Source organism: Hipposideros armiger, unplaced genomic scaffold, assembly GCF_001890085.2.
Source record: "Hipposideros armiger isolate ML-2016 unplaced genomic scaffold, ASM189008v1 scaffold_10, whole genome shotgun sequence".
NCBI lineage: Eukaryota > Metazoa > Chordata > Mammalia > Chiroptera > Hipposideridae > Hipposideros > Hipposideros armiger.
Window position 1 is genome coordinate 3714850 of NW_017731360.1, and position 14864 is coordinate 3729713.

Here is a 14864-nt window from a genome sequence, read left to right on the forward strand (position 1 = left end):
GGCTCACACACAGCCTTTCCTAACGGGAGGGGATTGTGTTTTTCAGGCAAAAAGGAAAACCCAAGAGAAAAAGCAAATACAAGATCCTGGACGCCACGGATCAGGAAAGCCAGGAACTGAAGCCAACCTCCCGAGCAGGTAGTGACCCTGGGAGCAGGACTGGGGGCATCTAGATTTGTGCACTCTCCCTACTCCCTATGAAGAGCCATTGTCACTATCCCCTCCTAAATGTGTCGCTAACAGCTGTTTGTGCTAGAAAAGCATTTTCTTCCCTGACTGATGAAGGCTGAGGGTCGATATGGCCCTGCACTGGCAGAAGCTGCCCGCTGGACCAGCTTGACGCCAGGGCTCACTTCTCAGCTCTTTCTTTTGCAGAGGGGCTGGGCCGCTTGCTTCCCTTTGCCTGCTCACCCGCCTCAGGGTTCCAGCCTGGTGCTTAGCTTTTCAAGCTGCACCTTGTAGTCAGGCTCAGGGACTGCAGCCTCTCACACCTGACGTGTCTGCCCTTTCTGGGCAGACGAGGTGAGGCGGCAGTGATGAGATCAAAGCCAGTGTCTGCCGGCTGACCTTCCAGCCAGCCCTCTTCTCCCATCTGCTCTCCCGTATTTGGCAGATAGATCCACAGGCTCCATCATTGTCTTAGAGCAACAGGGGGTTATGCAGGTGCATCGGGCTCATCTGTCAGGTGCCTCCCACCAAAGAACTTCCGACTGCACGAGATACCTTCTAACACCATCACTAAGATGGCTTTCAGTGGTGAGGCTAGGAGGGTCAGGACGGTACAGGGCCTCCCTTCCTCGCCTGGGCTCGGTCACTGGTGAGGTTTCCATCCATCATGGACGCCACAGGACAGGCATCGTCTGTTAATGGGAACTGGATTCTATGTAGTTATTCATAAACATTCTGCAGGTAGAACTACTTCTACACGAAGTCTTCGGCATCTCTCACACTTAGTTGTGTTAGGAGAGGCTGTAGGGGGAATAGAGCTCTCAGACACATGCTCTCTCCTCGGAATTTCAGTCTAGTGAGGGAGAAGAGACTTATCAGAAGAAAATCAACGCTCAAGGGAGTGTGTGGGCTCTGCACCCGGGCAGCTCAGCTAGAGACCGCTGAGGGGTGGTCCCTGCACGTGGTCGGGCTTGTAAACCAGAGACGTGCAGCCAGGGCATCCATCCTGCACTCAGGTTCCGAGAGCAGAGGCCTGGAAGTAAACACATGCACAGCCCACCCTCCACACAGCAGCCAAGGTTGTTTGTGTGTGACTCTGACAAGGTTGTTCTACCCCTTGAAACCCTCCTGCGACTTACTTTTGGTCTGGTAGGCAGGGCCTTGGTGAGCTTAGAGCAGTTTGCTTTTCTGAGGCCTTCCTTCTTGCTGATCTCGCTTTTCTGCTGGTTCATATCTGTCCAGAGAGCTTCTTCTTAACCCTCCCGTAACCTGCTAATTCAAGTCGTGCTCATCTGCCTCCCACGTGTTTCAGCATTTCCCAGTATTATATTAGTTCTGTATTTGTCTGTCTTACCAGTCAGTGAAATCCTTGAGAGCAGGGACTGTATCTTCCTCATCTTGAATATGGATTGAGACCACTGCATACCAGGCCCTATGCCAGACACCACGTACGTTATGGTCAGCCAGACAAACAGATTCTGCTCTTATGTGGCTTTTTTCAGACAGACATTCAATGCACAAATACACAAAAATGTGATAATGAAAAGGTCTTTATAAAGAATAATCCTCAAGCTGAGACCCGAGGATGAGGAGGAGTTGGCCATGTGAAGACTTGGGAAATAGCATTCCAGGCAGAGGAGCAAAGTCAGTGAAGGCCCAGCTGCTGGGAGGAGCAGAGGACATTTGAGGAAGTAGAGGGTGACAGGCTGGACATGGTGAGCATGGGGCAGGTGGCATGAGGCTGGACAGAGAGCAGGGACCTTGCTGTGGGTTCCTTCTAAGAGCAGCGGGGAGCTACAGTTTTTAAGGGGGTGAAAGGTGCAATTTTATTTACATTTTAAAAAGACAACTATGGCTGCTGTGTGAAGGAATTGGAGAGTTGAGAGTGGGTGAGAGAAGATTCGATAGAACGTCCTTATGGTAGAGAGATGATGGGATAGAGAGAGGCAGGTAAATTCCAAACACACTTTGGGGGACGACTTGATGAGGTTCATGGCATGTTAGAGTGAGAGAAAAGGAGACATAAAGGCTGGTCCCCTACCACCTCCTTTGAGTATCTGTGGGTTGGCTGATGTTACTCCCTGAGATGAGAAAGACTGGAAAAGAAATGTTGAAGATCAAGTGTTGGGTTTAGGACAGTTACGAATGGGGTTGAGGAAATGAGGCTGGAAGACGGGCAAGAGCCATTGTGGAAAGATGCGAACATCAGCCTAAGGAGCTGAGCATTTATTTTGATGGCGATGAGAAATGACATCTTGAAAGTGCTCTGCTGGCTTAGGAAAATTAGTCAGATGACAAATTTTATCAATTGAAAGGGAGAGATTACAGGTGGAGGCCAGCAAGATTTCTGCGATGTTCCAAGGAGGAGGTAACAATGGCTCAAACAGCGTAGTGGCCTTGGAATGGAGGGACAGGAGAGACAGAGAATGACAGCAGTGTTGAGAGAATTAGGACATCCAGTGCAGTGACAGTTTGGGGAAGAGACGAATTAAATTGGACTGGAAGTGCCAGTGTGGGGATCTTCCAAGTGCTGGTGAGGGTCAGCGCCGTGAAAGGGGATCCCATCCCTTGTGGGGAGAACATTGAGGCTGAGAGAAGAGTCCAGGGGCCCAAGAACGGCATTTGAGGGAGGAGGGGCATCATCAGGGAGTGGTCAGCAGCCCTGGCTTCTGCACAAGAAAAGGATGAGAACTGACGACACTGGAACCATTTCTGGTCACCTGAAGAGCTAGACTAGCATGGCGGACGACAGCAGATGTGAAAGTGCATTATTTAGGAAGGAAGTAGGTGGTGAGGAAATGGAGGCCTAAGTATTTAAAAGTCTTTGAGCTGAGCAGTGCAGCGAAGCAGGGCGGGGGTTAGAGGGCAAGGGCTTTCTTGGATGGGGTTCCCGAGCAAGGATGTGGGCAGATGCAGAAGATGCAGGTGAGGGGCCTGAGGAGGAAGCAGGGCGCAGGGCTTACAGGAGAGGAAGGAGAGGGGCTAAGTGGAGCGCCGAGACCTCTTCTGAGGCAGGAGGGAGGGCAAAGCCGAGCGGTGGCACCAAGTGGGCGGGCAGCCTGAGGCAGTACGGCAGGCAGGCTTCTAGTGACAGGACAGGGTGGTGAGGGAGCTACAGGGTGGCCAGTCGCATCTGTAACCAAAAGGAGCGTAGGTGAGGCTCTGCAGGCCCTTCTCTTTGGGCAGTGTCTGACGGTGCAGAGTCCCCTGGTTGGCGTGGCTGCCGCCCAGAGCAGGGTCACCAGTAGGATGAGGGGAATGGGATTCGAGACCATGCTGTCATGTATAAGAAGTTCAGCCTGAAGAAGAGTAAATTGAGCGGGTCCTGCTGTGGGGGAAGATGACGCCTGTGGAAGTGTTTGCTGGGAGCCGGGCTAAGCTTGGATGGGGACTGTGGAAACAGAGCGTCCTGCCTGGGTAGCCGCCTCAGGGGAGGTGCTTTACATGCAGCAGCTGTTGTTTTTGGTTTGGTTTTGCTATCCTGTTGATTTTTAAAAACTTTCTATTGAAGTATATTAGGTTGAACCATATGAAATTACTGGTATCTGACCTATAAAAATGGCATTTCTTAGGGTTCAACCTAATACGTACAGAAAATCATTAACACAGCTTAATGGATTTTCACAAGTGAACATGCCCGTGGAGTCAGCCCCCGAGAAGTGCCCCCTTTGTGCTTCTTTCCAGTCACTGCCTCCCCCCGCCATTTACTTCTCGTATCTTGGAGTAGTTTATATAAATGGAATCACTGTGTTTTGCTCCTTTCACTCAACATTACATTTATGACATTCATCCATGTTATTAGGCATAGCAAGAGTTCGTTCATTCTCACTGCTGTGTAATTTTCTTTGTATGAATATTTTTATTTGTCAGGCATACTATTGATGGGCAGTTGCTTTTCTCCATTTTTGGCTGTTATGAGGAGTGCGGCCATAAGCGTTCCTCTTCCATGTCCTTTAGTGGACAGATGTGTGGATTTGTTAGTTGTAGACCCAGGAAAGGAACTGCTGAATCATAGGAAATGTGTCTGTTTAGCAGCCATCGATGTTACCAGTTTCCCAGCTTGTGTGGTTTAGTGGGTGAAGTCCACTCAGTTCTTCGAGCAGAGTGGGACCCATGGCAGGAGGGCCCAGGGTGAGTGCTGTGTTCTATGAAGTCAGGAGCGTGTGTCTCCCCTTCAGGCTCCTGTCCACTGCAGCTGTGGCCCAGATAGGCTGTGGGGAAGAAGGGAGGCATCAAGTGGGTGCTAGGAGGAGAAAGCCCCAGAGGGCAGAGAGGGGCAGGGGTGTTTCATCTACAGCGGCAAAGCAGAGGTTTTGGGGACCTTGAGCCTCCAGTGGGCTTGGCCACTGTCCCCCACCACATTGGAGAAGCCCAGGGTGCTGGCGTTCTCTAGCCCTGCTGCTCTGCCCACTGAAGATCAGTGGGAGGCGTGGCTGTCTGCAGTCATGTCCCAGAACTGGACCCCCGACGTGGTCAAGGCTGGGTAGGCTCCTTGCTTGAGCCCCAGAGCACGCTGCGCAGACGGACCGGCACATGGGCATGGTCTGCGGGGTGTGGTCCTGAGTGACAGATGCAGGCAGTCTGGATGCCATGAGCATTCACAGCCTTTAGGCCTGTCTGGCCTGGCAGGGGCAGAATGGCAGAGAATCATCTCAGGGCACTCTGTGTTTTCTGGGGATCTGTGTGGGATCGCAGGAGGGAGAGTGACTGCTGGAAAATGAGGGTTCAAACACACCTCACCTGACTGGTCACCTTTTTAAGAAAGGTAGGTTAGCTCCTGGGGGTGGGCAGTGCCATGGCCCAGAGCACTGCCAAGCTGGGTTCTCACTGTTGGCAATTCCCATTTCTGGTCCTGTTGTCTCAGCCAACCTTTTGCTTTCTCTGGAGTAGTATTTGCACCAGCCAGAGGGCAGCCATCTTGCTGTTCGGTGGGATCTGTCCTAAAGCCATCGCCGGACCACAGAGTATGGTGTGGCCTCCACGCAGCCGTAGGGATAAGTAGTGAAGGTGACTTCGTGGCTCGCAGAATCTCAGACATGTTTTCTGACCTCAGGTGCTTCTTACGGGTCGTTGTTTGTGTGTTCTGATGAACTGACAGCGTGGGACTGTCTGTGAGAGCCCTTCCTTCAGTCAGGCTCCCCCAGCAGGAGAGGCCTCCCAAGCCGTGTGCCTGCCCTCCCACCCCGGTCCCCCTCAGTGACGCCAGAGCGCACATCTTCGCAGAGTGAAGTCACGTCCTCACTCAGTGTCGGAAACTCTGGCGAGCACTTCACATCCATGCTGAGCCAGGACACTGTGAAAGCTCCTTCTCTAGAGCCTGAGTTCTTGTTCGTTGTGCTTGCTTTCCTGCCTCTCATAGAACTCCTGTTTATAAAGGGAGATGATGAAACACTGTCCATTTAAAAGAGAAAGATAATGTCATTGGGTGGCACTACCTGCAGATAAACAGTCAGCACTGGAACTGCTCGTCTCCAGTTTGCTGACGTCCCTTATGGGACTGTTCCAGCTAGCCAGGACGCCTCCTTCCCATCTGCCCCTCCCAGCGGAGGGGACCATGACATCTGGTCCCCGTGCTCCTCGTCAGGCTGGGTGGAGGGTACAAGGTGTAGCACAAGCACGGGGAGGTCTGTGCTCCTGACCCTGGGGTTCTTTGTCTTGTCTCCCTTGCAGGCATCAAACAGAAAGGCCCAATGCTGAGCAGCAGCCTGATGCACTCAGAGTCAGAGCTGGACAGCGATGACGCCATCTTCACTTGGCCAGACCGAGAGAAGGGCAAACTCCTGCATGGTCAGAATGGCTCCCTGCCCAACGGGCAGACCCCGCTTAAGGCCAGGAGCTCACGGGAGGAGCTCTTATAGCCAGCCACCTGATCTGTCTCCTCAGGGTAGGGGTGGCAGTGCCGGGGTCCAGAGCATGCCAGGATGGTTCTCATACCTCCCATTTCAGTGGGCAGCTGTCCTCCCAGCATTCGCTGGTCACTCCCCCCAACACTCCCAACGAGCGCTGCTGGTACTTGAACCCAGAGAGACATTCTCGGGAACCCCTGAACAAAGCTGTGAATGAAGAGGTTTCCTCTTTAAACCTGTTTGGTAGCGCCTCCCACCCCCAATATCCTCACCTCAGGGCCTCCTTTTTTTGCAAACACCTCCCCTCTTGGAGGGTGGACACAGCCAGCACCTGGCCTGCTTCCCAGCTCCCTGCTGGCAGTGTTGCTGCTCCCAGGGTGCCTGCACAGTGAGGCCTGGCTTTGCCCCCTACACCTGGGTACAGAACCAAGCACCGCCAGCCTCCTAGCTCCAAGAGCCTGCTGGCATGTTTTGTTCTCTTCTTTGGGATGGAGTGCGTTCCCCTAGGTCCAGAGGAAGAGGCACCCCCTTCTCACCACTGATGCCGGGCTCGTAGTGCAGAAATGGTGTCTGGCCCAAGGTTTGGGGAGAAGTGGCTGTTTCAGGAATGGAGAGGGTCCCCTCTGACTGCTGAGCTGTTGTTCAGAGCAGCTAGGCTGGACACAGACTGCCTCCCCCTTCTCCTCCTGACCAGCGCTGGCTACTTCAGGGCTCAGGCCACCACTCCTGTGCCCAGAAGAGACAGTCACCAACAGACTGGAATGTGATGGCATGAGAGCGCATGTGTGCGACTGCCCCACTGCAGTTTCCTGTGTCCACGTGTCTTCTGTGTCCCTTGCATGTGCGTGCGTGTGCTGGAGTGTGTGTGCGTGGATCGCCGCCTCATAGGGCTCTCGGCTACTCACAAGGCAACCTTGACCTGGAAAGACTTTCAGCTCCTTGGAACAGACTTCCTGAATCCCTCTGGCCCTGTCACTGGTTCCTCAGCCACGGTATTTGGGTGTTGAGGAGTGGGAGCTTTGGGGGAATAACTTTTTAAAAAGAAACTTACAGTTTATACTACACTACTGTCTGCTGTGAGATGATTAAACATGCTATTTAATTGTACCCGTGCCTGTGGGTGTGCTTTGTGCTCCATCGCTCATCTGTGTCCCCTGTGACATGATGGCCTGGGCTATGGCCAGTGGTTCTGGCTGCTGGTGCAGGAGTGCGTCACTTCTGTTCCCTGCTGGCCAACTGTTCCCCTTGGCTTTCAGGGAGGGGACTTTTCTGTCCTTCCATAACTTTTGTTAACACAAAAAGGGCCCACCCCCAACCTCAGCATCCTAATGCCCCAGGTGTGGCCTCTTTCTAGAATGGCCAGAAGGCCAAGAGGGCATCCTTGCATTTCTGAAACCCCACTAGACACTATGTGCATAGAGGAAACTCACCAGGAAGCAAAACTCAAAACCCCTAGGGCTGGAAGGCTGCAACCTTGACTTTCCTGGTTGGGGAGAGACTGATCTTGTTCTTCCAGTGTCCCTTTGGCCCATCTGATAAGTGGAAGGAGCTGAAGAGGTGGTCATACACAGTGAGAGCTGCTCTCTGAAAACAGGTATGGAAAGAAGGTGCGTGCAGTCAGGCCATCAGCCCCTGGAAAAGAGAGTTTGAGGAGCATGGATCAGGCCCTTGACTCTTCTGTGGAATTTGTGTTGACTGGCTTAAGGGCCCCTATACCTTCTCTGGTTTGACCAGAGAATGTACTGATACCAGGAACCCACACCCCAGATATTTTGATATTTGAATATTTAATCTTTTATCAATGCCTCAGATTTGTGTAGCCATACCATGTCCTTGGCTCAGCTCCAAAAGACTTGCAAACAAGTTGGGCTTGGGTAGACAAAGGGATAAAAGTACTTAGACACCCAGTACCTCTTAATTACCACAAGGAGAGGCCCTTGAACTTGGCTGTGGCAGAGATCAACCCTTCACCAAACCAGGGCCTTTTCCAGGACACAGAGCTCATCTATATCTCCAGCCTAGTGCACAATATGGTAGAAGAGAGGTGTTCCCTCTTCAGCCCTGACCCATTAAAAATTTCTGTGTGGGGCCGGCTGAGTGTCACATTGCTTAAGAGTTGGCTTGGGAAGCCAGCTCTGAGCAGCAGGGCCCCGGTTCGGATCCCACATGAGGGCCAGTGACGCTGTGCCCTCTACAGCTAAGATGGTGAAAAACAACTCCACCTGGAGCTGGGCTGCCATGAGTGGCCAGCGACAGCGTGGGCTGCAGTAGATTAAAAAAAAAAAAAATCTGTGTGACTCTCGGGACTCTGAGGTCATGGTAGAGACACAAGATGGAGGGAGCCTTGTCCTTGAACCACCATCTAGAAGAGAACTGCCCTACCAGAATAGCTGTTGGGGTGTTATGAGAGAAATAAACTTTATTGTGCTAGCCAATGCGTTTTGTAAAAAATTTATGTTAAGATTATTTGCCCAGGTTCTTCTTCTGTGACAGGCCTCCCTGGGCCTGAGTATATTACCAGGGTTGACAATGATGCCTCAGCTCACGCCTCCACAACAGTCAGGCGGGATGTACGCTGCCCTAAGCAGCATAGTGAGGCCGACAGCCATTGCAGGCAGAGTAGAGCCGTGAAATTTTGCCTTCCTTGCCCCACCCATCCTAGCACAGCTCGGTAGAGGTAATAGAGATGTCCCCTAAAACAGCGAGGGCAGCGGTCATTAGTAAAAAGGAGGTAATTCTGGAAACTTGAAAACCAGTTTCCACCACCTGCCACATTCCCCCACCACAGTGGGGGTACCCCTTAACACAGGCGAGCTGGTCACAGATGGGACACCAACCATCCCAGTGCGTATGCAGCATTTTCCTTAACGGCAGAAGTGATGCTCCGTGATCCCAGAAGCACAAATAGTGCAGATAAAAGAAAACTTTTGCTATAACACCATCTACTGCAAAACAAAAGCAAGTATCCTACTTATTAACCTACTGAACTGTTGAGAGCAAAACAGTATCTAAACAGGAAAAGAGTTCACTACCTCAAATGCACAGACAAACAATCCACCAAATACAGAACCATGAACAACCAATGTAACGTGGGAGCAAAGAAAGAAGATGCAAAGTCTCCAGAAACCAAACTGAAAATCATGGAAGACAGTGATTTAAATGACAGAGAATTCAAGACTGCACTTATGAAGACACTCAATGATATACAAGAAAACTCAGAAAGGTAGTTCAATAAGCTCAGGAATAAAATTAATGAACCAAAGGAGTACTTTACCAAAGAGACTGAAACTATAAAAAGGAACCAAGTAAATTCTGGAGTTGAAGAACTCAAATTAAGATGAGGAATGCATTAGAAAGCATTGAGAGTAGAGCAGACCAGATGGAAGAATTAGCTCAAAGATAGAAATATAGAAATAACCCAGGAGGAAGAGGGAGAACTAAGAGTTTTAAAAAATGAACGATTTCTATGAAAACTATCTGACTTCATTAGAGCAACATAAGGAGAACAGGTATACCAAAAAGAGAAGAGAGGGAGAAGGGAACAGAGAGCCTACTCAACGAAACAATTGATGAAAAGTTCCCAAGCCTATGAAGAGCGGGACTTTAGAACAGAGAAGGTGAACAAAACACCTAATTACATCAACACACAAAAAACCCTCCAAGACACATTTTATTCAAACTGTCAAAAGTCAATGACAAAGAATTCTCAAGGCAGTCAGCCAGGGAAAAAAAAAGACTAACCCTACAAAGGAAACCCCATTATATTATCATGATTTCACAGTAGAAACAATATAAGACAGGAACCATCAGCAAAGGATAATATATCCAGCAAAGCTATCCTTTACATATGAAAGAAAAATAAAGGCTTTCCCAAACAAAAACTAACAATTTACAAGACCTGCATTACAAAAATTGTTAAAGGAGCTCTTCTACTGGAAACAAAAAGACAAAAGTATACAAAACTTTGAGTAAGATGAGTGACAGACAGAAGCAGGAACCTGAAAATCTACTTCAGAATAGGATATTAAACAGTTATAACAAAGGTTAAAGGGGTGAAGGGGACCCAGACATTAAAAAATAACTATACTGTAAAGAACGCACAATATAAAAAGGGATAATTTATGACAATAAAATTATAAAAGGGGAGGAGGAAAAGGACTGAATGGGTATAGGTGAGTGACGATAAGACAATCACAAGGAAAAGGACTATTGTATGTATAAAACATTTTCACAAACCTGACAGTAATCACAAAACAAATCTAGAGCTAAGACTCAAATCATAAGAAAGGAGGAAATTGGGCCAGCTGAGTGGCACGTTGGTTAAGAGTTGGCTTGGGAGCATGAGCACTGAGCAGTAGGGCCGCCGGTTCGATTCCCACATGGGCCAGTGACACTGCGCCCTCTACAGCAAAGATGGTGAACAACAGCTCGACCTGGAGCTGGGCTGCCCTGAGTCGCCAGTGACAGCTTCACTGCAGTGGGCTGCCCTGAGCTACCATGAGTGGCTGGCAGCCAGTGTGAGCTGCCATGAGCGGCCGTCCAATGGCTGGCGACTGATCTGCCTCACCCGGGAAGAGCGCAATGATAATACCAACATGGGCCAATGAAGCGACATCCTCCACAACTAGACTGAAGAACAAAAGGACAGCAACTTGGTTGTTCCCCTTCCCCGATTCCCCAATGCTGTTCCCTCCCCGAATTCTCAAAATTTTTTTTTTTTAAAAAGAGGAAATAGAGAAAAAAAATCATGCTGCTGAACTAAAACAGCAGACAGAATCACAAGGGGGGGGGGGAGAAGAAACAAAAGAAATCAGAAAACAAAAGATAAAATGGCTGTAGTAAGTTCTCATATGCATATATCATTAATCACCCTAAATATAAATAGACTGAATTCACCAATCAAAAGGCCTAGAGTAGTGGGATGGATTAAAAACAAAACTATATGGTGCCTGCAGGACACTCGCCTCAGCTTCTAAAGCAAACGTAGGCTCAAAGTAAAGAGGTGGAAGATAATACTTCAAGCCAGTAGCATCCAGAGAAAAGCAGGTGTTAGCAGTACGTAGATGAAATAGATTTCAGGATAAAAAAGGTAACAAGAGAGGATGGCCATTTTATAATGATAAAGACAACACCTATCTATCTATCTATCTATCTATCTATCTATCTATCTATCTATCCACCCAACCTGAGGGCACCAAAATACATAAAACAATTACTAGCGGACAGGAAAGGGAGAAACTGATAAAAATACAATTCTAGTAGGGGACCTGAATACCCCATGACAGCATCATCCAGACAGCAAGTCAATAAAGAAATATCAGCCTTAAATGACACATCAGACCAAATCGACTTAATTGACATTTATACAATTTTCCCTCCCCAAACAACAGAATACATATTCTTTTCAAGTGTACATGGAAAATTCTCATGGGTAGCTTGTATGCTGGGGCACAAAACTCATCTCAACAAGCATATTTTCTGACTAAAATGGTATGAAACTGGAAACCAACCACAACAATAAAGCTGGAAAAATCTGAAATATGTGGAGATTAAACAACATGCTACTGAACAACTATTGGTTCAAGAAATAAGAGATCAAAAGATATGCAGAGACAAATGAAAATGAAAATACAACATACCAAAATTTGGGGGATGTAGCAAACGTGGTCCTAAGAGAAAAGCTCATAGCATTACAGGCCTACCTCAAGAAATAAGAAAAATATCAAATAAACAAATATAACATTATACCTTAAAGAACTCGAAAAAAGAAGAACAAACAAAGCCCAAAGACAGTAGAAGGAAAGAAATAATAAAAATCAGAACAGAAATAAATGAAATAGAAAACAAAAATAGATAAAATTAATGAAACAAAGAGCTGGTTCTCTGAAAAGATAAGTAAAATGGACAAACCTCTGGCTAGATTCACTAAGTAAAAAAGAAGACTCAAATAAATAAATTCATAAATGAACTGGCTTGGGACACCAGAGGGCCCCGGTTCGGATCCCACATATGAGGGCCAGTGACACTGTCCTCTACAGCTAAGATGCTGAACAACAGCTCAACCTGGAGCTGGGCTGCTGTGAGTTGCCGGCGATGGCGTGGGCTGTAGGCCCTGTGGCAGTGGGTTGCCATGGGCTACCGTGTGCAGCCAGCGTGAGTAGCCAGCAACCAGCATGAGCGGCCGTCCAGAAGCCGGCGACTGATGTGCCTCACCTGGGAAGAGCGCAATGATGGTGCCAACTTGGGCCAGTGAAGCAACATCCTCCACAACTGGACTGAATAACAAAAACGACAGCAACTTGACTGTTCCCCTTCCCCCAATTCCCTAATAAAAATCTTTAAAAAATAATAATAAATAAATAAATTCATAAATGAAAGAATGAGACGTTCCTATGGACACCACACAAATACAAAGGATTATACAAGAATACCTTGGGGGCCGGCCAAGTGGCGCGATGGTTAAGAACTGGCTTGGGACACCAGAGGGCCCCGGTTCGGATCCCACATATGAGGACCAGTGACACTGCCCTCTACAGCTAAGATGCTGAACAACAGCTCTACCTGGAGCTGGGCTGCCGTGGGTTGCCGGCGACGGCGTGGGCTGCAGCCCCTGTGGCAGTGGGTTGCCATGGGCTACCGTGTGCAGCCAGCGTGAGCGGCCAGCAGCCGCAGTGAGCAGCTGTCCAGAAGCCGGCAACTGATGTGTCTTGCCCGGGAAGAGCGCAATGATGGTGCCAACTTGGGCCAGTGAAGCAACGTCCTCCACAACTAGACTGAAGAACAAAAGGACAGCAACTTGTCTGTTCCCCTTCCCCCAATTCCCCAGCACTGTTCCCATCCCCCCAATTCCCCAATAAAAAATCTTTAAAAAAAAAAAAGAAAAAGAATACCCTGGATGGCTATATGCCACCAAATTTGATATTCTAGAAGAAATGGACAAATTCTTAGAATCATACAACCATTCTAGACTGAATCATGAGAAATTGGAATAGACAGATCACTAGTAAGGAAATTGAAACTGTAATAAAAAAACCTCCCAAAAAACAAAAGTCCAGGACCAGATGGCTTCACTGGTGATTTCTACCAATTATTCAAGACAATTTAATACCAGTCCTCCTCAACCTCTTCCAAAAATCTGAAGAGAAGGAATACTTCCTAAATCATTTCACGAAGCCAACATTACCTTGATACTAAAACCAGGCAAGGACAATATAAGAAAAAAAAAAAAAAAGGCAGGCCAGTATCTCTGATGAACAAGAGCAAAAATCCTAAACAAAATACTAGCAAATTGAATACAATCTATTAAAAGGATCACACATCACAATCAAATGGGATTCATTCCAGGGATGCAAGGATGGTTCGTCATCCACTAATCAATGTGATATACATTAACAAAATAAAAATCATGTGATCATATCAATAGATGCAGAAAAAGCATTTGAAAAGATATAACATCCATTTATAATAAAAACACTCAATAAAATGGGTATAGAAGTACCTCAACAACATAATAAAAGCCATATCTATCTTCTCTTTTACATTTGTTTCCGATTTTATTACTATTTTCCCTTTCCCCCCATTGTTCACTCTTTATTGAATGATTGCTTCATTCATTCTTAATCTTTCTTGTTTCCTCAAAGTGACTTCATGAAAATGAAAAATGATTTTAAATCTATACTTTTCCCTCTCAGTTCTGCTTTAGCTGTGTTCCTAGAGTCAGACATGATTTTATTAGCCTATTGTAGGTGTTTTCCCATTTCCTTTTTTAACCCAAGGGTTATCCATCCTCCTTTTTCTTGTCCAAAACTTTCCCAGTTTTCAGGCTGTTTTGAGTATAGTAATATCCATGATATTTACTTTTTTTAAAATTCTTTTTTATCAGCATATAATCCTTTTTTTTTTTTGCATTGAATTGTTTTTATCAGGTACTATAAATGTTGCTTCCCAGCTTTTTCCTGGTTAACATTTGTCTGATATTATTTTCCCTTCATTTTTGCCCTTGTTGGATATTTTTTAAAGAATTCATACTGAATATTTCAAATTTTTACTCATTTATTTATATCAGTATGGACTCACAAATTCCTATTTTATGCATTAGGTTATAATCTGATACTCTATTTTGAAACATAAGTTGTCCTAGATTTGACCAATGGAAGCCTCTTCTGGCTGACTTCTTTATATTACTTGAGCATTTACTGTGCTAGGCTTTGTGCTGTGCTGTGTCCTTCTAACATCTCCCCATCATTTTTTCAGTATTTAATCACTCAAAATAAGATGTTTCAGGATTGTTTTGTACCTTCCTGCCTCAGTCTTAGAATCAGCCATTGAGCCCTAATGCCTTAGCGCTTGGTATGCTCTTTGCTATAATTGTTTCTATACCCTGTCATTGGATAGAATAGATCCATAATATGTACACATGTTCATACAACTATATATAAATCTATCATCTATCTATCTATCTATCTATCTATCTATCTATCTATCTATCTATCTATCTATCACCAATTCTTCTGATTTCAATTCAACACCTTGGGGTTCTTTTTACCCTTTTTATGTTCATTAATCATTTCTCAAACAGTGAGAAATGCGACTCCCATTATTCTCAATCTATGTACATATTTCTCAATTATTTCACTTATTTGCACAATGTACGAGGTGTGATTAAAAAATACAGTGAATGCTGCTGCCGAGTGCCATCCAACGGAAAGGCAGGGATCTTCAATACGGGAAGCAGCACGTCGAACCTTAATAACTGTGTGAAGAGTTGCAACTTGTTTGATGCAGTCAGTCGGGTGTGAGCTACAGTTGAAAGAAGGTGCGTTTTAAAGTGTGCCGTAAATCATCCTCTAT

At 46.9% G+C, this 14864-nt stretch overlaps 1 protein-coding gene across 6 annotated transcripts in view; it reads left to right on the top strand.

Moving 5' to 3' along the window:
- KIAA0319L (KIAA0319 like) overlaps positions 1 to 7121 on the top strand; it is an 87058-nt gene extending 79937 nt beyond the window's left edge. For 5 of the 6 annotated variants that reach the window (XM_019658768.1, XM_019658786.1, XM_019658759.1 and 2 more), the window contains 3 exons: positions 47 to 138; positions 5839 to 5955; positions 6709 to 7121. In XM_019658768.1, the coding sequence (XP_019514313.1) occupies positions 47 to 138; positions 5839 to 5955; positions 6709 to 6902 (403 nt within the window). In that variant the 3' untranslated portion in view covers positions 6903 to 7121. Of the gene's footprint in view, positions 1 to 46; positions 139 to 5838 lie in introns of all 6 variants that reach the window. The other variant, XM_019658803.1, reaches the window with a different exon arrangement.
- The last annotated feature ends 7743 nt before the right edge of the window (positions 7122 to 14864 follow it).